We start from the raw sequence: 26438 nt of genomic DNA on the forward strand, positions 1-26438 counted from the left end.
CTTCCTTCTTCATACGATAGTGCCTGCTATCCCGTTGAAAGAGAAAAGAGAGAGAGAGAGAGAACCAAATGGAAGTCAATAGCCATTGGTAAGGATTTACATATTCAACGATTGCTTACAAGAAACTGCTCTCGCCCAACTTGTTTTTGCAAAGAGAGAGAGAGAGAGAGAGAGAGAGAGTTCAATGTAAGCCAAGAACAATAGTCCTAAGTAAGAATTTACATCTTCAACGGCTGCTTACCATGAACCTGCTGTGGTCTAACTTGTTTTTTGCTAAAGAAGAGAGAGAGAGAGGCTGCTATTGTTTTCAGTAAGAATATTAATACTATAAATTGTAATTTTAAAAGAAAAGCGTTATATTGATCCCAGAATATATATTTTCCCATCAGTAAAACTGAAGAAATAAATAAAATTTTATTGGGGTTGTGTGAAAAAAACCAAACACATTGATAATTATATATACGTATATATATATATATATATATAGATATATATATATCTATATCATATATATTATATATATATATATATAACAATATAATATATATACATAATATAAGATATATCTATATATATATATATATATATATATATATATATATATATATATAAATACACACACACACACACACACACACACATATATATATATATATATATATATATATATTATAGATATATAGATATGATAATATATATATTAACCAAGAGATATATATATATATATACAAATCACGTAATCTCAAATAAAATTCTATTTATTTCCTCAGTTTTACTGATGGGAAAATATATATTCTGCAATCTGTAGTATTATTATTCTTACTGAAAATAACAGCAGCCCACCCCACCGCTCTCTACTCTATCCCTCCTTCTCCTCTTCTCTCTCCTCTCTCTTCTCTTCTAGCTAATCACTATTCAAGCAATTAGGGCCTAAGTGGGCAAACAAAAGGTTCATGGTAAAACAAGCCCCCCCGGATGAAGATGTAAATTTTTACTTATGACTATTGTTCTTGGCTTACATTGAACTCTCTCTCTCTCTCTCTCTCTCTCTCTCTCTCTCTCTCTCTCTCTCTCTCTCTCTCTCTCTCTCTCTCTCTCTCAGCAAAAAACAAGTTGGGCCACAACAGGTTCATGGTAAGCAATCGTTGAAGATGTAAATCATTACCTATGACTATTGGCTTACATTTGTTCTCTTTCTCTCTTTTCAACAGGATAGCAGGCACTATCGTATGAAGAAGGAAGTGTTCGAGCAAGACCTTATAGGCCGAGGGTAGGTAGGTAGTAGACTCGAGCTTGGGAGAAGATGCTCTCGCATGGTGCACAGGGAGGAAGGTGGGTAGGGCCATCTATTTGGCAGCATTCCTAGCTAAGAATATGTCTTCTTTGCCCCCGCTTCGCTCCTTCCCTCCTACCCATGGACCACCGCACACCCCAACCAGCCTCCACCTCCTCCAAACCCTCCAAGACGAGCGTCCTCGATCTCCCCGTCGAGTGACCACGCGAACATTAGACGGATTTGGGATCGACGCTGTTAAGACGACGAAGTTGAATTTCTAGTTTATCTGTCTCTTCATGTGGCTGGTTAACTGTCTCGTAGAAAGAAATAGTTCACATACGTAGAAAACAAAACATATGACTACAAACTGTTGTAATTCGTGGATCTAATAGCAGAAATTTATTCAGCTCAATCGTTTCTCCTTGCGCGCAGTAGGCCTACGGTTTCCATAGAAAGTATCAGTTAATTCAAATTGATAAATACAAATTACAAAATCACCCGTACTCAAGTTACCAGCTAAAAGAATAGCTTGAACATAGTAACTGGTTACTGATTTACGTTGTTCGTCCTTACCGCTTCTTTAGCTACTTGCTCAACACGATGTCACGAATATATATCGGCAGGATTAATCTTGACATATCAGTATACATACTTTACCAAGTTTCCGCGTTGAGAGCGAGAGAAGATGTCAGTTTTTATTTCTATCATGATTTCTCTCATAGTCAAGGGCTTTAAAAGGACTTTAAGAAAAAGATGAAATCTATCTTCTTGTTTTTACAGTTCTTACTGACGCAATTCGTCTAGAAAAATGACGTATTTGCATCCGGGCGCTAAATATAATAAAACAAAATTGACGTATTTGCATCCGGGCGCTAAAATATAATCAAACACAAAGTTATTTATTTATTTATTTATCTCCAAAATAAGCCATTCCAACGCCTAATGGAACTCCTTCATAAAATCGAGACATTACTTTTTACATCTCTCTCTCGAGGACGAAACATTTTGAATCGGATTCAAATTCTGCTGTAAAACTTGTAATAAGAAGAAGGCCTAAGCCCTCTAAATATGAAGCGGGAAAATAAGACAAGGAAGTAATGGAAAACTGGTGGCTTCTACAATTCAATTTGAAACAGGTAGAGCCCACAGTATGAAGAAAAACGCAGCGCAAAACTTGAAAATTCCACTTCCCAAACCTCTTTCTCTTCGGAATTTCTGCGATGTTTGTGAGTAAGCACTGGTCATGATGGCAGGCGTTGGCTGATTATAGACATAGACCAGACATTCGAATCTCTCTCTCTCTCTCTCTCTGACTGATTTGTGCTACTTTGCATTTCCGTAGGAACTTCCAAAAGGAGATAACCATTTAAACAGAGGATGGAAATGTCATTGCCTGAAATTTTTTTGGCAGTGATGCTGAGTGAGTAACAAAGTGGCTGAAGTTGAAGTTATTTACCAACACAAAATCGTAAATAGAAGCGCTCACTTCAGACACTTGAAGCAGCACCTGACTGAATGAACGCAAGGATGCAACTTGAGAATTTCTTTGGAATGGCAGTTTCAGGTCTTGCACCATCAAAAAAAAAGTTACAAATGAACAGTATTACATTATGAACGTAGAAGCAAATAGGTTCAAATTGTATGTTTACACAAACATATGCGTATAATGTATAATTATACACACACACACACACACACACACACACACACACACACATATATATATATATATATATATATATATATATATATATATATATATATATATATATATATATATAATTTGATTACGTAATCTCCGCGATGACAGTTTTTGATAGACTAAATCTGTTTGCAAGAATTAATTTTCTTATATTTTGCACCATTTCCTTTCTTCTTTTAGACTTGATGCATTCAAGGGAATCCCCTTAATGGCAGTGTAAAAAGGCCTACTGTTTCGCTGGTATGGTCGCTAGTGTCGTGACATGCCGTTCAGATCTTGCGAGTTCGCCCACCACCACCCGCCCCCCGCGATGAGTAAATGACTTGTTCTGTATCATGATCTGTCAATACTGCAGCGTGGGGTCTGCGGTGGGAGGTTGAAACCAACATTCTTTGGAAGTGTGAATTTCAAGTCAATGGCCCCTGTGTGCTTGTTCCATGTGAACAGGTTCCATCTTCCCTTGTAATAATTATTATAATAATGACAATCCTCTGTTGAATGTTCAGCGAGTAATGCAACAAACGTTTACAAAATAGTTGAAAAATTAAATGAAATTTGTGTAGTCTATTTACATTAATCACTGGAGATGACCACTGTATGCCTGAAACATTAACGGTGTAAAGTAATCTGTAAATTAATGCGTTGCTAATGAAGAAGGGAAAGTTTACAAGACTGAGGGGAAAATGATCACATATTGATTCATGTTGAGAAAGCTTTCATTCTACAGGTACATATAGGAGTGTATATTACAAATATGTTTGTGTGTTGTGTGTGTGTGTTTGCTTGTAATGTATATATGTTTGTGTGTAAGAAGAAAGCTGTTTCAGCATTAATAAATTTGTGATAATTTTCCCCCAGTCTCCTGTAGAATACATATGCGCACACTTACACTTTCATGCATATATATATATATATATATATATATATATATATATATATATATATTATATATATTAGTTTTGCAAATGCACGTGTTCACTCAGTTTCGAAAACTTTGTTACCCCAGGAATTTAAAAGTAATCGAGCAGGCCCTGGTTTCTATACGAATAACAGAGGTACCTTTGCAGACACGAGAGAGTTAATAATGTAACGTAGGGAACTCAGTCGAAAATATGTATAAGCAAAATGTGTATGAATAAGGAAATGATAGACGCTCACTTCTAAAGGAATAATAATTTCCGCTTAGAAATCCCTCACTGCATTTATCGTTGCAATGACAGTCGTCAAATGTCCTGATATGAATAATAGAGAAACAGTAAAGTTTGCAGTACGAGTGAAAATTATTTATTTATCGTAATATTCTTCATGTATACGTATCATTATTATTACTGTGGTAGTGTACTCATGCCTAGAGACCAGGAGAGAGAGAGAGGGGGGAGTGTTGTCTCCGGCTAATAAGGCAGATAGAAATAGGGATTTGAATGCCCGTGGACTTTTCGTTATTACACGCAAAATTATACTACACATGGAGAAGCAGAGGAAGTCTAAGGAGGAAAGTCTCATCAACAACAAAAGTAAACTTATACGGAACCTTACTCATCGTATTAGTATTTTTGATGAGACAAAAATGACGTTACAATGGGGAAAAGCATAGAGAGAGAGAGAGAGAGAGAGAGAGAGAGAGAGAGAGAGAGAGAGAGAGAGAGAGAGAGAGAGAGAGAGAGAGAGAGAGAGAGAAACTTGAAGTATCTGTTTTAGTATGAGAGTAGAATCACTCCTCTAATGAGTTGCTTCCTTGAACAATAATTGTATCGCGAGAACACAGTCTCATAAATATTTTCAATTGCTACATCTTTTAGGAACATTTAGAACATACTGGTGACGTGCTGGTAATAGAAAAATGCATTTGATGACCAACAGATGAAGGTTGAAGAGACAATTATAATAATCGAAACGGCACCTATACTGACGTATCACCACATGACAGTCGCTCTTGATAATGAAGATTATGATTACTAATAACGCAAGCACTTCAGTTTATAGTCTTACTTTGATATATAAAGAAAAATAATATTGTGGTATTTTTTAGGTTGTATTGATTTGGGTATTAATTTTATCTTTTATTTAGGCTCTATGAAGTAGATTAAGATTATGATTACTAATAACGCAAGCACTTCAGTAGCACAGTAAAGAAAAATAATGACTGCGAGGGAGAGAGAGAGAGGAGAATGGGACCGCTATGTGTAACCGCTTGGGAGCTTAAAGCACCATTACCTTAGTTATTACTAAATCTTCTAATTTGCCTCGATTTCAGTGATAGTTTCATCTCCCTGCTTCCTCTTTTCTATCACTCTGTTGACTGGAAGCTTGTTTTGCAATTCAGTAGCTTCTTAAGCTAGTTTCAAATGAATTTTGTTTGATTTCGAATAGTATTATTCATGATCATTCTCTGTTCTATGTTGCATACGTTGCTAGTTAAAAATAGGAAGACGTGAACAGCGGAATGTTTCAGGTATGGTGTTTATTGAATTAAAATTGTACTTCATAAAAAGTGTACTGAAATGAAATGATAATGCTGATAAACAGTATAATTCTTGTTTTGTTTTCAGCTGAGAGCCATCAATCGCTCTAATGTTGACATTATCAGACTTCTTATCTGCTCACTGTTGTTTGCAACTGATAGGCGAGTGATGTTTGGGATTGGCTTTTAGCTTCGATCGGTTGTTTTGCAAACTTTGTTAACTCTAGCACTTGTTTAACAGTTCAAGCGCTCATTGAGGTCATTACAATACGTATTTCCGGCAAATGTGACCAGCAGATTACTGCCTCAACCTCTATTTTACCAAGATGAGAAACCTACAATGTCAACAAATGAACTGCAGTCTTGTTTACTCTCTGTATCGTTGAGCACATTCTCATGACTTTGACAAGTTCTTGGCAAATATAGCGTATTTAGAGTGTATTCCAGTCTCATTGGTAATAACCTTATTTAATATCCTCCCGGGAAAAGTGAGGCCTATTCTTGGCATAATCCCTTGACCCCAAGGCACCTTTCGTTGACTGTCTTACACCTGATGCAGTTCGTAAAAACATATATGAAATCCACAGATCTAAGTACATGTGGGTTAAAACGCAATTTTATATTCCGAGTAATGCAGAGTTGTTTAATCTTTACATTATTCTCTGGGAATTGTAGGTTCGAACGTCACCTGGTATTTTTTTTTCAGTCGCTCTCGTTTTGAATTATAAAGCTTGCAGTTGAAAGCATGCGAATGTACGGTGTTAGGGCGTGCTGGCTATATATATATATATATTATATATATATTATATTATATATATATAAATATATAATTATAATATTATATATATAATATATATGATTACATATATATAATTAGATATAATTAATATATAGATATATATATATATATATATATATCATATAATATATATATATATGATAATTTATATATATTATATATATAGATATATAATATATATATATGAATATATATAGATACATATATATAAATATATATATGAATTATATAGATATATATATATATATATATATATATATATATATATATATATATTATATGTATATAGATATATATATAAATTATATATAGTATAATAATATAATTATTAAAATTATTGTTTGGGCATTTGTAAACACAAAATATACTTGATGTTTACATAAATTTCGATAATAATTATTCCTATACACATATGTACCTCAAGTGTGTGTGTGTCTGTGTGTATCATATGGGAACAGATTTATTCATGCAAGTAAGCATACATTTGTGATCTGCACCGATTATCAACTTTATCGAAAGTAGCAAATGACACTTTCGCTCCTTACAACTCAAGTTGTGTCTTCGTTCTAGCACAGGGAAAATGTCAGTTTTCTGAAAGCTGGTGTATGGGCCTCAGGAAATGGGAAGCTCGGTATTGTTTAAAATCGAGTGAAAGAATTTGTGACTTTGGAAAGGAAACATGACGTTAAGTCACTTTGCCCCGTTGAAAATGAGCCCTCTTTAAGTTCCTTGTCCACACTAGCGAGCACTGCCTGACGGGCAAACACTGCTTCCATAACCCGTTCCGGTATACTGACCGACCGAGTATGGAGCCAGAACGATGCGATTGTCTGGTAACACTGCTTCAGGAGCGAGAGAAGATATAAACAGCTGGAAGTGCCCAACGGGCTTGCCCGCCATTCTTTAGATATAATATTCCAGAGATGGATATTCGATTTAGTTAATGGCAGTCATTACATGAACTAGTTGAGATGATATACCAAAGAACGAGATGACATATCAAAGAACGAGCACAAAAGTAATAGCAGCAGTTGGGGAAACAGAAAACTTTGAAGTTAGTGGAGATAGTTAGCTGGAGTAGTATATGATAAGAAAATGTCAATCAGTCTCAAAGTCAAGATCTACAGCACAGTGATAAGATCTGTGTTGATGTATGGATCGGAAACATGGACTCTTAAGAAGAAAAGAGGAAGTAAAGCTTGAGAGAACAGAGAATGGTGAGGCGGATTATGGGAATATTGCTGCTTGAGAGATTGGCAAATGACGAATTAAGAAGGACAGGTTTAGTAAAGATTACAGAGGTAGTAAGAGAGTCACGATTGAGGTGGTATGGGCATGTGTTGTGGATGGATGATGAGGAGGAAGTGAAGATGTCTTGGGAGGAACCTGTTAGAGGAAGAAGATCGAGAGGGAAACAGAGAATTAGATGGCGAAATAAAGTGAAGGAAGATATGGAGGGAAGAGGTTTGGTGGAGGATGATGCCTTTGATAGAAGGCAGTGGAGAAGGCGCATCAGGCAACCGACCCCTTAATGTAGGGATAACGGCGAGAAAGATTACACGAACTGCGATAGATGTAAAAGGAAAAGAGGGCTACTGATCTCTATATGACAGGAAACGGTTAATGGCTTCGTCATACAATCTTGCTTCATATGTTGTCATCGCTGACGTCTCGCTGCTAAGACAAGTTCTTCCCAATTCACGAGGAGAGAGGAGATACTGTTAAATCTGAGCAGTACTTTTCTCTAAACCAAGTCAAGTAAGGCTAGAATAATAATAATAATAATAATAATAATAATAATAATAATAATAATAATAATAATAATAATAATAATAATATCAGCAACTATAAGAAGACGCATCGCACTTCATAAAAAAAAGGTTAGTGGTGATGATAACAGGAAAAGCTCTGAAGTCGAGGACACGGAGAAGAGAAAGAAGCAAGTGAAGGAATTGAGGTTTACGTCACCCACTGGCACACTGTCATATGTTCATCATCCGCTTCTATTAGTCCGAGATTCCTTGTGTCATACCACCCTTTCATCTACAGAAGACTCGGCCTACAATGGAAGATGCCTGCCCCGATACCAAGGAGATGAAGAAGAAGAAGAAGAAGAAAGAGTTGGCACAGACATAAATGCCAATCCCCCTTCCCTACTAGTCAGTATGCCATCAGTCACCACTCCTAGATTGATAGCATTAATTTGTGGGTTGTGGCCTAACATTTGTTTGGCTAACATACACATGAAACACGCTCATTACCGAAGTACTAAACGCAAGAAATTTGTATGTGTGAATGTTCCTATGCACATTAGGTACGTAAGTAAATTCATGTTACAAGCCAGAAAACGTGGAAGGATTTATCCGAACGTCATTTATATCGGTCTCTCAAGAGACAACCAGAGGCTTAACCATGTCGTACAAAGAATCGACGACGAAATTGTGACAGGGACTGAGGAGGAGCCCCTCGGTTAAGACCAGAGTTCCCCAGCAATCCCCCGCTTATAAAAACATCCGAAGTGAAATCATGATCAAATCGTAGCGATTTGAAGAGCATACAACCTACATTTACGACCTAAACCCTGCCGACCAGTTAGGACTTCATTCAGTTTGTATGATTATCCAACTACTGAAATTGAACTATGCCCCGCCTTACTTGTTTAGACCAAGAAATTTCTTGATAAGAAAAAAAAAAAAAAAAAAAAAAAAACAATGTGGGAAGGTTTGTAGGGAGCAGTGATGGTCTCGGTAAAAGATTCCTGTGGGACTAAGCTGAAAATCGCTGTACACCATCGTCTTGATTAGCTCTCTCTCTCTCTCTCTCTCTCTCTCTCTCTCACACACACACACACACACACACACGAGGATAATAAATTGCTGGGTTAGTCCTTTTAATTCATATGTTTTATGTTGGACTTGAAGGAGTTGAAATGTCTAACGAATTTGCTACATAAATAAAGTGACAGCGCTTCGATATATTTCTAGTACCGAAGTTGCATTTGAACTAAGGAAAGTTACCTCCCTTTCTCTCTCGCTCTCTCCCTCTCCATACGTACGTATATAGTATATATAGATATATATATATATATATATATATATATATATACATATATATATATATATATATATATATATATATATATATATATATATATATATATAGTATTGATTTGTGTCACGTCACTTACACCGGAACATTTTTCATATTCACAAATATTAAACCACAAATGTCGTTTAATATCCAACTCACTATGCCTTGACACTTACTGACACTTGATGGGAATTACAATTGATAAGTGCATCGTCACCACTGGGACAAGCACTTAACAATTATGATTCCCCCAGGGTTATATAAGTTATTCCCGAGGTATCGTGAATTGGACATGAATGAAATTTGTGGCTTGATATGTGTGAGTATATATAAGCTTAATAAAGTTTTCTGCACGGACATTTTGGTGTGCTTATGTAGTACCATAACAGAAACGATAAGAAAATTCTTGGTGTCCCCACCAAACCAAATGTGTTATCGCGTCCGAATTGAGTGCGCTGTAGAACCAGGGTTATCGTGGCGTGCGGTGAGTGGATAAGAGCAAAATGGAATGGCATTTGTTTAGAGTGATTGAATGTCGTCATAATCATGTCGACGGTGACGCCCCGATCCGTCGCCCGCAAATCATATCGAGCGGAAAGGTTAGGGTTTTGTTACGGTGGATGTTATCTGCCTGCTAGGACCGATTTACAGCTCGCGTCCTTGTCATCGTTTTTTCTGTTCCTTGATCATTATTGTTGCGAACACGAAGATAAATATTCACCATAATTTTGTTGTCTAGGCTAAGTATTATTTTTGGCATCGGTAATGATCATAACGGCAGTCACTAAATATCAATGGTTTGCTAAAGGAATGGCTTTAACCTAGCATCATTATCAACATTATTCTTTGCCTCTCTTTGACAGCAACAAATAAAATGGCATTGAAAAACTACCCAGATTTCGGCAGAACGTTTCAAATACTACCTGGACATTTTCTTACCAGGATGTGTTATAACCTAGATCTATATACTATATGGACAAAAAACTAGAAGTAAATGCCACTTTCAGTCACTACTTCAGGACATTTGGCTTCTCTTTGTGTGTTGCGGAGGCTGACATGGCGTAGCTGGTACTTGGGAGCTTTCATTTCCTCGTGGGGGTGAGGGGGGTGTTGTCATGTGGTTTTGTTTTAAATTTAGACGTTTTATCTAAAAAAATGTCGAAGCGATGCCGGACGCAATTTTGGACAAGTTTGAGAATAACTCGAATAACAAGACGAATAAAGATAAACCAGCAACATCCCGATCATCATGTTCACGGTCACGTGATCACAGAAGCGATAGATTGATTGATTTGTTAGTTCTTATGATGTCGAAACGACGAGGTTATTGGCTCCTTATCATTAAAAGGAATTACAAGGGAAAAAGTTAATTAAAAAGCTATAAATATATTTATATAAAAATCTGTCAGAGAACTATAGAGAACCCAAAAACACACGAAATACCCATCCCACCTACACACCTATTTCAAATTAATTGTAAACAAAAGTACGAGCAACACAGGCACCCCGCACACTTCCAAATTCTGCACAATTCTGTGAAAGAAGCGATACAATTATGGTTCAAGTTTGTAACAGAATTACATTGAGACGGACGAAGATTAAACAGACGTTTATCTACGAGTCTCTATTGAGCAAAAGATAACGAGCATAGAGTACGTGGTCAAATCCGAAACGATTTCGACACAGTCTTCAAGTTACAGGACTACAACGGTCCATTCTGATCGTAGATCAGATGAGGCCTACAGTTGTTCATGAAAAAAAAAAGTTTGCAAATGATTGTACGACATATTGGAGACAGTGATTTTGTCCCTCCTTTCCCTTCAGCCTCCGGCTAAGCTGTTTTCTGCATTTCACCTTTTCGTTTACTTTCTTTGGTCTCTTCCCACCTGCCAGGTGCCCACCTCCTTTAACTTAATCTTGCCCAAAGTTTCACTTCTCATTTAGGAACAGATCCTGCGGCCGAATACGTAAAGTTGAAATTATAACGCAAAATGACTCAAGTTCGCCAATGAAGCAATTCGCATGTGGCTCAGCGGCCATTCTGGGAGACAGCCGCGCTCCCTGCAGATTCAGGCTATGAAAATAAACACACTGACAGGAGGCAGAAATAACACAACGTTGATAGACTGCATTGCCAAATTTACCTTCCCGCGGACAGTCCTCACACGTTGTCTGTATTTAAAAAGAGTAACATCATAACGTATGGGAAGGGTTTATAGGAAACATACAAACGCAATACGAAGGCGTTGCTTTCTACTGCAGGTGTCTGTATCCATCCCAGCAACTCCCTGTTTATTTATTGCATCGTGGTTTATACATTGTGTGACAAGTGAACTTATGACCTGCTCAAGACACAGTAATAAATAGGCAACCATGTCTATATTGCATACAATTGCATATGTGCATCAACAAAAGATTAATACGCACTCGGAAGAAAAGAGCGTCCATAGGCACGCATGCGCACGTAAATGCAAACGCAGTGTGCGGAACCAGAACATAATTACTGCGGTCTTGATAAACTTTCACTTGTTGCATATATACAGGGTGCCAAAAAGTATCGTATTAGCTAAACAGGAATTAACCACCAAGAAATGATTTGGTGTTTATAAATTCGGAAAAACTAACTTGGCTGGATATAGGTTTGCTAGCAAGAATGGGACCGAGTACCACGTTTGAATCTTGGGTGAACCTTCACGTTTTCCATGGTTGTCGTGCGATTAATTATTTTGGATTTTTGTTTGACTGTTGAGTCTTAAAGAACATGCTTCTGCTATGGATCGGGAAGCAAAATAGGTGGACTAGTGAAGAGGGGAAGGGATGCGGCGGTTTCACATGGTTTGTTGTCATTCTCCGTCACGACATTGCTCAAAGGGACGGAGGAAGGGAACCTCTCTCCAACCTTAATTCCGCTGTATTTCCGTCTGGAATGACGCCATGTGACGTCGGCATAAGTGATATAAACCAAGATCCATTACTGCGGATGAGCAAGAGGGAATATCGTGTTACTGTGTTATGGGTAATGAATGGAAAGAGAAATTAAGTTACGATAAAAAGGATTGATAGTGTTACATGATATTTTTGTTCTCACTGAGAGAGAGAGAGAGAGAGAGAGAGAGAGAGAGCGTAGATTTTGCTATTTCCAACATTATTTGGCACTGCCGGCCGTTATCAAAACAGTTAACTTTTCTAACTGTAAGGAAGCGTATTTGTATGGGACAAGGCTGGAATATATTATGATGGAGGCGAAACCTGTTTGAGAATACGTTGAATGGAAATGGACAGGTTTGGTGTGAAAGTGGGTCTTGGGGAAAGGCGTTTTATGTTTTCAAGGCGGTTTAGTATTTTTATGGATGGAGTGATGATACAAGTCTGGGAAAGGACATCAGAGGTGGCTGGATGTTTTTTGTATTAAAAAAAATGGTAAGGGCTAATGATTTGAACGCAAAGGTTATTAATGAAGGCAAATGAAAGCAGACAGAGAGAGCAGTAAAAATGAACATAGACATGTGTGAGAATGCGAGCAGTAGACTAATGTAAGTAGTGTAACCAGGAGCAAATCATTGGAAGATGAAAGGATGAAAGACCGGGTGAATCACAAGACAGTCGAAGCAAGGAAAGATGCAGATCTCGGCACTCTGTTCGGAAGAGAAGAGAAGTGTCTGTGGAAGCAAAAGTTAGGATGTAGGAAGGGATTGTTGAGCCAACCCTCCTTTAACGAAATGCGGCTATTCTGAATGTGAGAGTAAGAGGTGAAAATTGCTTAGATGAATTATGATATTCTAATGTATGATGTACGAATAGCCTAGTTTTAATGGTGGCCAATGACAGGATCAACTTGATTCGTGGATAAGCATAAAGGAGCTTCATTTTTATAAATTGTTGTGGTAAGACAATTGTTGCCAGTTTTTCGTGACAGTTCAAAAGTTCGCGTAATTTTTAGCCACTCTACTCGAGTAGAGTGCAAATCAAGCGTCCGTGTGATTTTGTGTGGAAACCGGTCACCCTGAAAGAGGTTTCTTTCAGTTTTTTAATCTAAATAAAAGGAAAAGGAAATGGAGTTGAAAACAGAAAGTGGACACGTATTTTAAAACATTAATTTCCTTGGTCTCTCTCTCTCTCTCTCTACTGCTACTATAGTAGATTCACATCAACCGTGCATATGATGTCTAGGCCAGTCCCTTACGACGCTCCTGATTGGCTGTTGGTAAACCAATCACAGGGCTGGAAACTCTCAGTCTCTCTCGAGAGTTCACATAGGCAGTATGTATATGTTCCACCTCTCCGAACATAGATCCTACCCATGTGAACTCTCGAGAGAGACAGAGTTTCCACTTCCAGCCCTTTGACTGGCTTATCATCAGCCAATCAGGAGCGTCGTAAGGGACTGGCCTAGACATCAAATGCACGGTTGATGTGAATCTACTATAGCAGTAGCAGTTACTACTACTACTATTCCTTATTTTTTCCCATTATGATATTTAATTCGTATTGCCTTGAAGCCTTTTCCGTATTTACTACTTGAGCTGGGAAGCGACAGAGTTCAGTGAGACATTTCTAAAGAATTTCTGGAGGTCCGTCGTCGCTCAGATTCCTCCTGAGCGCCAAACATGGCACTTACGTTGACGGAACAACCTCTGCTTCACGAGTAGTATTGTTTCTCTTACTTTGGGTATTTACGTTGACGATGTCCTAAATCCTCCTTTGTTTGACGTACCCGGCCTCCCCCCTCTCTCTCTCTCTCACATACACACACATTATATATATATATATATATATATATATATATATATGTGTGTGTGTATGTGTACACACACACACACACACACACACAAATATAGTATATATATATAAATATATATATATATATATATATATATATATATATATATATATATAGTATCATACTGCACGCAATGAATAGTGCCATTGTCACTGAATTACGGCTTATATGTATTATATGTATTAAATTCATAGTTAAATAATCTTCTATCAAATATTAAAGAGAATTATTATTATCACTGAAAGATATCGCGTTCTTTAAAGATAAGGATAAAAAAGCATGACCCTTTTCTACTTAGTCAAATCCTGGTTTACTTAAACAAATAAAAAACGCATTCCTCATAGTCAGGGAACAGTCTGACCCCCCGCCCCCCCCCCCACAGCCCAAAAAATCCCCGGGGTTTTTTTAACAACAGATTATCCATATTTCTTCTATGGTGCCTCAATAAATTTGGATGTGGGAAACGTAAAGAGGTTATTTTCAAGAAGATTCTATGGTTAGTTTGTAAGAGATGGCGTCCCGCTTTTCTCAAGGAAGGTGTTGGAACTTGGTTACAGTTCGGGACTATGCGGCCCGACGAGCAGCCGATGGACGTCAGACGTTCCACAAAAAACCGGAATTTTCAGGTGCAGTAGTCGACAGATCAAGCAGGAACCTGATATAAATAAAAAATATGTACAATTTTGATCGAGTTTCAGTCCCATTGACACCGAGGTCCGTTTAACTCGTGAAGCTTAAGGGTTTTAAATGTGCTCCTAACAATATACGCAGATTTAATACGTGAAAATCCAATTATGTGTATGAGTAGAAACTTCCTTCATAAGGATTTAAAACATTTTATCCAGTCGTCTAAAGAGGACCATTGTGCAAACGACGGAGGCTTCCAGTCTTTTTATTTTATTTCATTTTTTCTTCATAACTTTTCACTCATTAACATAATCGTAGGTTTTCAGTAATTATTTCCGGACACTGTAGAGTGATGCACCATTAGTACCAAGAATTATTGATAATCAAGAAAATGGTACACTTTTATCTTTGTTATTACGTTTGTGTAACCGTTGAGCGATACTTCTTTTCCTCTTTTCTAGGCTTCAAAAGACTCGCCTGAACCCTAAAGCATTCGCTTTTGAGTGAGATAAGAGGGGATCCTGATCTGATGAAAGCGATCTCTCTTCTTTTATGGAAATGGAGCTCATTTTAGCTTTGTGATTCCTTTTCGCTGATCGTTCTCTGACAGTCCTTGTAAGGTTATTAGCATTTTCCTAGCCATCTTTCCTCATTTTCATTGGTAATTTAAAACTACACAAATGAAATTCTTCTCTGTAAAACATTAAATCACTATTGCCAAATTTTCTGTTAAAGATATGCATGTGTGCGATTGCTGTTAGTTTTATTAGCCTTTATTTTGAACTTTTACTTTTACATTTATGTTGACTCGTATTGAAACAAGTCAGGTACATCTATTATTCATTAGTCATATTCTAATTTATCTATTTCCTAATATTAATGTATCTAACGCTTAGTCTTGAATTAACAGGTTTATTCTGGTTTTCTAGACGAAAATGCAGTGGCATGCGCACTAACCTTTGAGACATTTTTTACAGTGGATTTTTGAAATAACCGTGGTCAGCTTAAAACACACTTCTGCGTTTTTATTGTACGTAGGCTGTATAACTTTCTCGTCCATACCGAAGGAAAACGAGTCACAACACTAGCGCTTCGATAGCTATATCTACAAATCCAGTCCTTGGGAAACGGGGAGTATCCTATTCCTTCGCGCCAATGCGATGCTGAGCTGAAGTGTAGCTTAAATTACTGTACAACCCAGCTGAATGTTTTCCTGAGAATATTTCCCTTGGCACCACTGTGAGAGACGCCTAGCATAACCCTGGATGCCGAGAAAGACTTGGGTAGGGAAGCGCCACGGTCCCGTGGGAGGGGCACTTGAATTTCACAGTCACCTCACAGTACAATGTCTGTTTTACCGTTATCACTACTTTCTCACGATCTGTTTCCTTCCGTTAATATACCACGAAATTTGGGATTCCTCGCTTCACTGCTTTCATGATACTGTTGGGTATGAAGGTCAACGAAGTTTCGTTTCGTCTTCACTAACGGCAGTTCTGAAACGGAGATTCCTGTGAGCTTCTGCAAATCGCACTTGTCCACCGTACGTGCGCGCACATAGTGTTGTCAGCTATGATATCGTTATTATGAGTCTTAGGCTTACACTGCTGATCTTACATAAAGACGAGAAAGCACTGGTATTGGTTTCATGAAACGTGATTGAATGGGTTTAGAATACAATTGTGACAACAACAACAATCCTATTAATATTAAACTTGATTTTGGTGCGCTCAGGAAGAATAACAAATGGAAATCAGATTAACGAAAGAGAAATTAATTTAATTTCAACTTTCAGAGACATGCTCGTTATGGCGTCATGTCAGGGGAGAGCTGTGATGTGACATTGAAGTGATGTGCTTTTCAACTTTGAATTATTGATGTATTCCAGTATTTGTTCGGTTCATCTTTCTTTATTTTCACCAGTATCGTATTTCTGCCCTCTCTGGGCGCTGCTTTTCTCTTACTGCCATTTGGTCATTTTCACATCTCTTGAGTAGTTACATTTAGTCAGTTAATGACATTTTTCTAACCTGTTCGCGTGTTTGACATGGTTCGTCATTTTTTTTAATAAACAATAAAAAAATCAGTGGCTTATTTGATTTTTTTATTTATTTAATTTTTTTATTTATTTGTTTTTTCATTTGCTAGATGTTTTTTCAATCCTTTTTTTCCTCAAAATGTATTTTATGACAGAATTACTATTGATTTATCTTTTAGGTTTCCAGTTCGGCCTAAAGTATGAAGTACTTGCAATCTTTTTTTATCAAAATAAATAGATGCAGCACAGTTATGCTTAAGTTTTCATTAATCTCCAAACCATATTTTTCAATTTCTTTGCTTTCAAATAAAAAAATTTAAAAATTTAAAAAGCATGATTTTTAAATGAAAAAAAAAAAGATTTAATCACGATTAAATCAGCTTGATTTAATCATTGCCAGCCCTGGTTCCATAGAATTGTACCAGTAATAATCTATACTAATAGAAAAAAGAAGACCTGAGCAAAAATAGTGTAGGTATATGTTACGAAACAACAAATTATATATATATATATATATATATATATATATATATATATATATATATATATATATATATATAAGTTCTACTCATCGGGATCGAACACCGGTCTCTCAAACGAAAGGACAGGGCGCCGCTAACTTACCTTGGCCTTCCATTTGAGAGACCGGGGTTCGATCTCCGTGTGAGTCAGAAATTTCGTTCCTGTGCAACACTTGCTCCTCTGAGTATGTCCTTCGTACGCATATATATATATATATATATATATATATATATATATATAATTTTCATTAAGTATAGAAGCGTGACTTTTTATATTCACAGTTATTGAAATACAATTATGCTTTGCTTCAATATTGGATTCAATGCATTGGGAATAACTTATACGTACGTATGTATGTATACACACACACACACAGACACATATATATATAAATATAATATATTATATATATATATTATATATATTATACAATTATATTATCTATAATAATTACATTATATGTATACTATACATAACATATATATTATTCCTATATATGTGTATATAATATATATATTATATAGATAATAGATATATATAGTATATATATATATATGTATATCAAGTGTAAAAAAGCCCATTAAAGCACTCTGGTTTAAAGCTAAGGACTATATTTCGGTGGACTAACTCCCACCCTTATCAAGTAGTGAATAACAGAAGTTACATATGCGAAATATGTAGTGGGAGATATGCCCTTTCGCAAATTAAACTTCTGTTAATCACTACTTGATAAAGGTGGGAGTCAGTCCACCGAAATATGGTCCTTAGCTTTAAACCCGAGTGTTTTAATGGGTCTTTTATACTTGAGACGTTTCCCGTTTTAACAAAAGAATTTATCTACACGCACATATATATGTATGTATATATATATATATATATATATATATATATATATATATATGTATATATATATATATATAGTGTGTGTGTGTTTATAACAGTAAGTAAAACTGAATACGTATAACTTCTAACAAATAAAGTGCTGGACTGTATCCTCAAGCAGGGAAGTTCAAGGCCACGGCCGCGAGGGCAGGGCATTGGAGGCAATGGTTTAACCGGGATTCAAGAATGCAAAACACTACGGAATTCTTTATCCCTATTTCATCACGCTTTATAGTGCAGTTTAGTCGATTATAATCTAGTCACTGGATTATTATTATTATTATTACTATTATTATTATTATTATTATTATTGAGAATTGAAACCCATAGTAGTGTTAAAAATATGTATGCACAGTGTTAAAAATAAGGAGAGACTTTCAGATACTCATCATTTTTAACTCTGCATAAATATGTTTAATACTACTGTGGCTATTAATTCTCGATATTACAGCCTCGTTATAGGAGGAGTTGTAGGTAGTTTAACGGGACACCGGCAACTGAAAACCAAAAGTTCGAAGTCCGCTTTCCAAACCTAGACCTAACTCGAGAACATTACGGAATTTTCATAGAAATGATGTGGACTTTTCTTTTACCGTGAGCCGTAACATCATTCACTTAAGAGGTGGTGTCCAAAATACCGGTTTTCACAAATCTTGACGCATTAAAGTGGATGCCTGACTTTGAAAAGTAGATATAGATTAGTAGCATTTCGTCGTGTAACCTTGAAATGTTAGTCTAGGTCATTCAAAATAAGCTCAAATGATAAATAAGAAAATGGTAGCCTAATAAGAACAATGAAGATAATGCTTGGCAAACAAGATCCTTTGCCAACGAGAATGACTGTGGCAAACAACAGCAATCACAATAACGGAAAATTGACGCATTGATCAGTAGCTTCGAAAGTGTCAGCACCACAATCACACCTATTAATCTTATCATTGTTGGACTTTGCGTCACAACCCTCGAACCCGGGATTTCTCAGTATGTACCTCAAAAATAAACGCCGTCATTTCCTTGATCTATAAGTATCTATTGAAGATATATACTACATAAATAGAGCTTTAAAAAGGTCACATCAACGAAAGTCACCGACCAAGGGTTACCAGGGAGATTCGTTGACAAAATACTGGTCAGATGGAACTGATCTGGAATTGACCGTGTTAACTCAGTCGTGACATGACCAAAAGGTAATTAATAAACATGAATTGTTCGTAATCTGATCCTTCGTTCTTCCTTGTAAATGTTATCTGAAGATGCTACTTGCCAAAATGGAAAGGTTTTTATGGTTGGTATTAGTTCCTGTGTGCAAATTGAGCAGATGCTCGAATGGAACGGGCCTTCGATAGCGATCGAGTAGGAATAGGAATGAGGAAAACCACCAAAAGAATACATAAATGAACAAAAGCAAGCAACCGCATTGAAGCCGACGAGGAACTTTTGCAAGAGGCTGAGGGACAACCAACCAGTGACTAAGAAATAGCGAGAAGGCTGCAATACTACCTGCTGCCAGCAAGACACGGCGTATGTTATTGCGAGGTCACTCTGGCATTTGCCCACTGAAAGAAAGAAGTAAATCTGAAATACACGAGGAAGGCTGTAGCCAGGGAGGATAAATCTGGTTCCGATTCTAGCCTGTCGGTGGACGGCTTGCATGTTAAAAAGGGCCACAAATCAGGTACGAGCTACTAGTGGCAACAAATGCACTCGCTCAAAGAATTAGTCTAGTTCCTTGAAGAGAGAGAGAAAATGATGGGGGAAGGTCTGACTAGCAGAACTTTTTGTTAAAGAATCTTCCCATTTTTCAGAAATTTTGCCACTATCCGCTAAATAAATAAATAAATAAATAAATAAATAAATAAATAAATAAATAAATAAATAAATAAATAAATAAATAAATAAATAAATAAATAATTTTGAAAAATGAAAGGCGAGAAATTATAAAAGATATGTGCTTTAGTGCATCAAGAAATGTACTGCATGAAAGACGAGTCGGATACAGCTTCAGTTTCGAAGGCAAGGGAGAGTTTTCGTCCGTTCCCACCTGAAATAGTGTCGGCAGCAGCAAGGGGTGTGCCAAGCATAGCACAAGTGCCACACAAGCCTTCGATAAGGTGCCATCTGGGGGACTTCCCTGGATATCACAAACCCTCTGTTGCTGTTGATGATCACCTAGTGGTGACCCGTTTGTGTTTGTATTTTCTGTACAACAGGAAGCTACAGCTGCCTTCTGAACAAATCGTTCTGCCCTCTGGCAAATAACGTCGGGTGTTCGGTGTAGCGAGACCTTATCATATCTGTTTGCGAGAACATATTTGCTCTTAGGTAGTGATATATTTCTCGACTCCACTTCCTGTTCCTTTGATTGACGTCTGCTTCTGCGCCTCATCTTTGCAAAGTCTCTCGGCATTGCATGTCAAGATGAAAGGCAATTGCAAGTCATCTCTTGTCACCCGGTAGGTACTACATTTATTCTTTACTTTCACCTGTGCATCACACCCACCGTTTCACCAGGGCTTCGCCATCATTCACCGTTGGGTGGTTCATATTTCATCGCCTTCATTTTCGTTTAGCACATACTTGCCTAGTAAGTTAATTGCCTTTTATACTTTTTCCGTATCAATGTATGGACTTTATCAAATAAGAGTAATACTTATAATTTTTGCGGTATGTATAGAAGCAACTGATGGAGTTTTCTCGACAGTTGAAAATGAACGTGGGAAAGACTTGCGTTTTGTTTTTTGAGGGCAATACTTTGCCAAAGGTAAATAATTACCGATGTAAAGTAATAAAAATCATTCTCATTTTCGTCGAGAAAAATGACAACACATTACAATAAAAACTGAAAGGGAAGCAATTTCTGCTGCAGCATATCTTATTTTCATTGGCTCCTGTCAAACGAATTGTACCCGAGATGATTACTATGCATCTGGTAGCCTCCAACGTCATCGTACCTTGAATTATGAAGTTCTCTTCTTTTATCCGCAAGTTCATGTCAAAAGTACGTTTAAAAACTAACAAAATGACAAAATATTTTTGGGATAGTTTCAAATTCATCTAACTTTTATTTGCTATTAGAATTGTAGCCGAGAAGCGGTAACATTCCCAGATATGCGTTTATGTACTCCAGATTATGTTTCAGTTGACCTTTTAATGATGCGTTTGTTTTTGTTTTACTAGCGCGCTTTGGCAAACTGCTCCGAAACGGCAGTGCGAGTTGCGCGCTTCAAAGCAGTTTCATTTTGGCAACACATTTCAAGACAAGTGACAGAATCATGAATAGTCGGTCAACAGCCTTGAAATATATGACTTTCCCTAATCGAGGAAGCATTCTGTCTCCAGTCGGACTGAAATTTCGAAACTTCCTATGGCATTAGTGTGCTTGTGGATTTAATGTCATAAATGACAATGATGGAGTTATTTGCGTTTCTCTCGAGCCGTGAGCGGAAGGATCATGTTTTTAATGGACGGAAAAGATCGGAAGCGCTAACCTTAGAAGCTAATATCTATTTTACAACCTTACATAGCGAGAATGTTGTCCCTTCTAAATTGTTTTCTTGCAACATCCGTAAGGTTGTTGTTATCAATGTTATTGTTTGATATCACAACTTTTTCGTGGTCTTAAATGGATAAATAAAGTCGTCAGTTGTACGTATGTATACTATTTAATAGAATCTTTCGTCAACTAGAACAGTTGGCCTATTCAGCCTGAACAAAATAGAAATATTATACGACAACATCTTTGAAAAATGGAAGTTATAAATCAGTTTGTTATTCTCTCAGGTAAAACCAGAATTGCTCAATTGTCTATTAGCAATCCTCTGGTAATGTCGTGCCACAGTAGAGATTGCATATTGGCCGTTTGTCTAACTGCTTGTTGGTTCTCCAGTTCGGTGGTTCTTCGGTTGTTCCGGATTTTAAGACTTCTGCTGGGCTCAGTGAGGAAGCATTATTGTAAATCGTGCCATAATTCGGTAGGAAACACAGAGGAATACAGTCCGTTTTTTGAGAATAAAGAGGCAATTTCGTAAGCAAGGGAGTCAAATTGAAAATGCATGATAATATTGATAATGAATTATTAAATAGATCATTATCGCCAATAAAGTAAGTAAAGGACGATTAGTCGTGCAACGATCATGAATCTAGAGAAAAGTGATCCCGAAAATATCTTGGACCAAGAGCAACGCAAACTTTTTCAGCCCTGGAAGGCCATGGTAGATACTGAAGCTGTGGAATATAAATCATAATAGACATGCTGCGTTGATATACTGTATCAATACTAATCACAGTCGTCATTGGTTGATAAAAGGAGTATTGCGCCAGATTCAACCATTTCAAATCCTGGCCATTGTCAGGATATGGGTGTCGTACAGGAGATATCCTTCTCATACCTATAAATTTACGCAAGATATACCTTTATCACATATTCATCTTAATGATGAGGGCAGAGAGGAAGTCATAGGTGGGAATTGCGGTTATTTATCGATCGAGTAGGACCTTGGAAAAAGGAAAGCTTCGAATGCTTTTCTAGTGTTCCTTTTGGAATGTACTCTTCCTTGCTCGGTCACATCGGAAAAAACATATTCTCGGCCAATGTAAAAACGTAAGTACAAAAAGGATTACAACATGGAGGAACTACGATCATTAATGACCGGGCACACATATTGCTAATCCTCCGAGCTCTAAGGAAGTGTGATTCAGTCAAAGTAGAAGGATTTAGAGTGTAGTCGGAAGTGTTGGCCTTCAATGGGGACTTTTTTATTGTCAGGTGCCAACGCAGATAAAGTATTCTGGCAAAGATGAAATCATTAAGAGCACCACTTAAAAAAATGCTCAGGTTTGGCGACGAAACAGACCCCTTGAAATGCTCCTACTTGAGGTCGAATGTCACTTAATTGTTTCTTTTTGAAGATAACATTTAGTATTGAGTGAATAACAACCCAGCCCCCGTCCCTACACACACATGTATATATAGATATATATATATATAGTATATAATATATATGTGCCTACACAACCTCATTTATAAGGTCGTAACGAAGCAGTAAAAGAATTTAGCACAGGTATCCATAGTCAGTATTTGGAAACGCATGCGCAGAATCATGCCTGCATGAGAAATTGATACCTCTTTGAGAAAATTCCGTCAAAAAGGAAAAATAACATAACCATTGACACTGTGAGGACTGAATATACATATATCTTCGTGCAGAGGGTACATTTTTCACATTATATATACATATATATATATATATATATATATATTATATATATATATATATATATATATATATCGGCGGATAGGCCGTGAAATGCTCTACATTTTAGTATATGGTATAAAAAGCATGTACAGAGGAAGGACGGACATTTGCCGAAATGCCGTCCATACAACACCAACAACTTCTTTAATAGTTTATTCGCTATGTCAGCTTGTCATAAATTACACTTGCAATACAGTGGTATTTCAATAAGATTCAGAGAAAATAGTTATCAAAATACAAACTAATTCCTAAAAGAATCAAGAGTAAGATAGACGTATGAATAATACTAAATAGGAAGAACACGAAACTAAAATCAGAAAAAAATGATGGGATAACGTCTAATGAAAAGTTCACCTAACCATATTGTATTAGGGAATACTGGGGAGTTATATTATTATTATATTAATATTATTATTATTATATAATAATAATAATAATAATAGTAATATTTCGGTGGATGAAACCTATTCACAAGAGCCATTGACTTAAAATTCAAGCTTCCAAAGAGTGTTGGTTTGAACCTCCCACACTGCGGCAGCAATGGATCGTGATACAGAGCCAGTGATTTATTTCATCACCCTGCAGTAGGCGCGAACCCGCGACATCTGAGCGGTATGAAAGTAGACGCCGACCACGGTCTAGACGCGGTCACCCATCCAAGAACTGACCAGACCCAAAGTTGCTTTACTTCAGCGACCGTGCGCGAAGTAGTGCTCTCAACGTGGTGCGGCCGTTGGCAACAAGATGGTAACAAACCGTAACCGTTCAAGATTTGAGGATCATAACATTATAAGTTAAGTTGAGTTGAATTTAGGCCAAAGCACTGGGACCTATGAGGTCATTCAACGCTGAAACGGAAATTGACAGTAAAAGATTTGAAAGGTGCAACAGGAAGAAAACCTCAAAGCAGTTGCACTATGAATCAAGTGCTAGGAGAGTGTGGAAAGAAAGATGATATGAAAGGAGGTACAGTAAAAGGAACGAAAGTGGTTGCAGCTAGGAGCCGAAAGCACGCTGCAAAGAACCTTAAATAATGCCTACAGTGCTCCGCATGAGGTCCACTGACGGCACTAGCCCCTCTATGGGAGATCATACCATTATGGCGTAAACATTTTGTATAACAAAAGAGATATAGCTAATCAACTATTGCTGCAGCGACGCCAGGAAGAATGTCCTACAGCATCATGGTGTTGGGATGAAAAGACTTCTGTTCCTGGCCAGTGTTACCTCGTGGCACCTCGACAGAACACGAAAGGCGACTCCCAGCAAACTTAGTAGCACGAACAGATTCCAAAGGCGAATGCATTAAAGGTGAGAGCAGAAGTAAAGCTTAGACTTTGGGGTACGCATCGAGTATCAGAATCGAGATTTAATTCGTATTAACTGGCGTCAATGTTAAATATACCTGAAACAATCACATATTCAAGTAGATCTTTGTTCTTAAATACGGGACTGCTGAGAGAGAAGTCTCTCATGCTCAAAACAATCATACTTCTTTTTAGATGTTTATCGTTCATTTCCTTGATTCGTGAGCTTTTCTATTCTGCTCTCGTTGTAGATGATTTTATTGTCTGTTTTGGTGTGGGTGATGATTATAGAGGTGAAGTCGAAATATATAATAAAAGAGTCTTTGGCCAATATCGTCTTCTTCATGCAGCATGCAACAAGTAAGAGGCAAATGAGACAAACTGTAAGACCACTACTATCTCAACGTTCGTAGAAGCAGGCTGACAGTATTTCGCAGCCTTTCAGAACTTACCAAAAGGATGACATTGTGTTGTTATCGCATCACCCGACGTTAGTTCGTCTTCGAGGCTTTGTAAATTCCACTGTAGAATCCGGCGTCTCTGATCTCTCTCTCGGCTGCTATGGGGCCTCATGCACTATCGCTTTCTGTCAGCACTTACTTTCTGCCATGAATATACAAGCTCTCTCTCTCTCTCCCTCTCTCTTCGTCTTACCACTCAATAGGTTACATAAATATTCTGCACTTAGATCTGTTATTGCTATAATAGAAATGCGGTGTTGAGAGGCGACCACCTGAGACTCTGCAGTGGTAGGTAGTGCTGGTTGTGCGGTGATTTGTAGTCAAATAAGGCTAGTTAATCAAACAGTCGAGGTGAGAATAGATAATCCATCACTTTGAAAGGTTCCTCCGTGTTTAAAGGAAAAAGGAGGCGGTAATTTGGTGGGGATGATCTGGAAAGAAAAAGTGAGGCCAATTGTTAAATGGGGGAGAGAGAGAGAGACAACTCTGACGACCACCACTGCTACTCAACACTGGCGCCGGCTCAGCATTTACTCCACCAGCCGCCCCAGGGTATTTCTGGCGCCAGCCTCTGCCTGCCCACCTTGTATCTTTGCTCGCCCCCTTCTTTTTATTCCCCCTGTTCCCTCCCATTTATTTTTTATTTATTTGCTGTCCTTTATCATGATGGTCAGGACACTTTATCCCTCCCGGTTTGGGCTTCCATCCAGATGAGAGAAGAGCCCTTCGTCACATCGCGTATTCCTCCTGTTGCCCACCATCGGACCATCGTGTCTTTCTCAGCCGCTCGTGGACCTGGTCCATCTTACTTCCTGAACTCTGATATTCTTTCTTTCTTTCGAAGGAGAGTTTTTGGCAACTACTCGCTGGCCCCTTCACTCCTCCACCACCCCTACCCCCTCCACCAACGACTCTTGCTTGACCTTGTCAGTGTATGACCAAGTATTTTATTATGCCCTGGCCATTTCATTTGCCACGTATCGAATTATGGCCCCATGATTCCTGCCAATATGCTCCGTTGATGTGAATTTGTTATAAATATAATTTTGATCAAAATGCGACGTCTTCCCATTTAATTTTTGAGAACTATCCATTATGTACTTACTGGTCGCGTATTTAATGTTTGTATATCATTGTGTTTTGCTAAAGAAAAGGCGCAGTTTTCACATAAGTTTCTATTTGTCTTTCTGCTTTATCCGTAGGAAACATAGTTGTTGCCCAGTGATTTTAAGGGAGAG

General features: G+C 37.5%; 1 protein-coding gene across 2 annotated transcripts in view; it reads right to left on the bottom strand.

Annotated features, from left to right (window-relative positions):
• LOC135220802 (titin-like) overlaps positions 1–25733 on the bottom strand; it is a 49990-nt gene extending 24257 nt beyond the window's left edge. The window contains exon 1 of one of the 2 annotated variants that reach the window (XM_064258311.1): positions 25192–25733. In XM_064258311.1, the coding sequence (XP_064114381.1) occupies positions 25192–25205 (14 nt within the window). In that variant the 5' untranslated portion in view covers positions 25206–25733. Of the gene's footprint in view, positions 1–15692; positions 16265–25191 lie in introns of those variants that run through there. The other variant, XM_064258312.1, reaches the window with a different exon arrangement.
• Between the last annotated feature and the right edge of the window lie 705 nt (positions 25734–26438).

This window comes from Macrobrachium nipponense, chromosome 2 (genome assembly GCF_015104395.2).
Source record: "Macrobrachium nipponense isolate FS-2020 chromosome 2, ASM1510439v2, whole genome shotgun sequence".
In the NCBI taxonomy this organism is placed as follows: Eukaryota; Metazoa; Arthropoda; class Malacostraca; order Decapoda; family Palaemonidae; genus Macrobrachium; species Macrobrachium nipponense.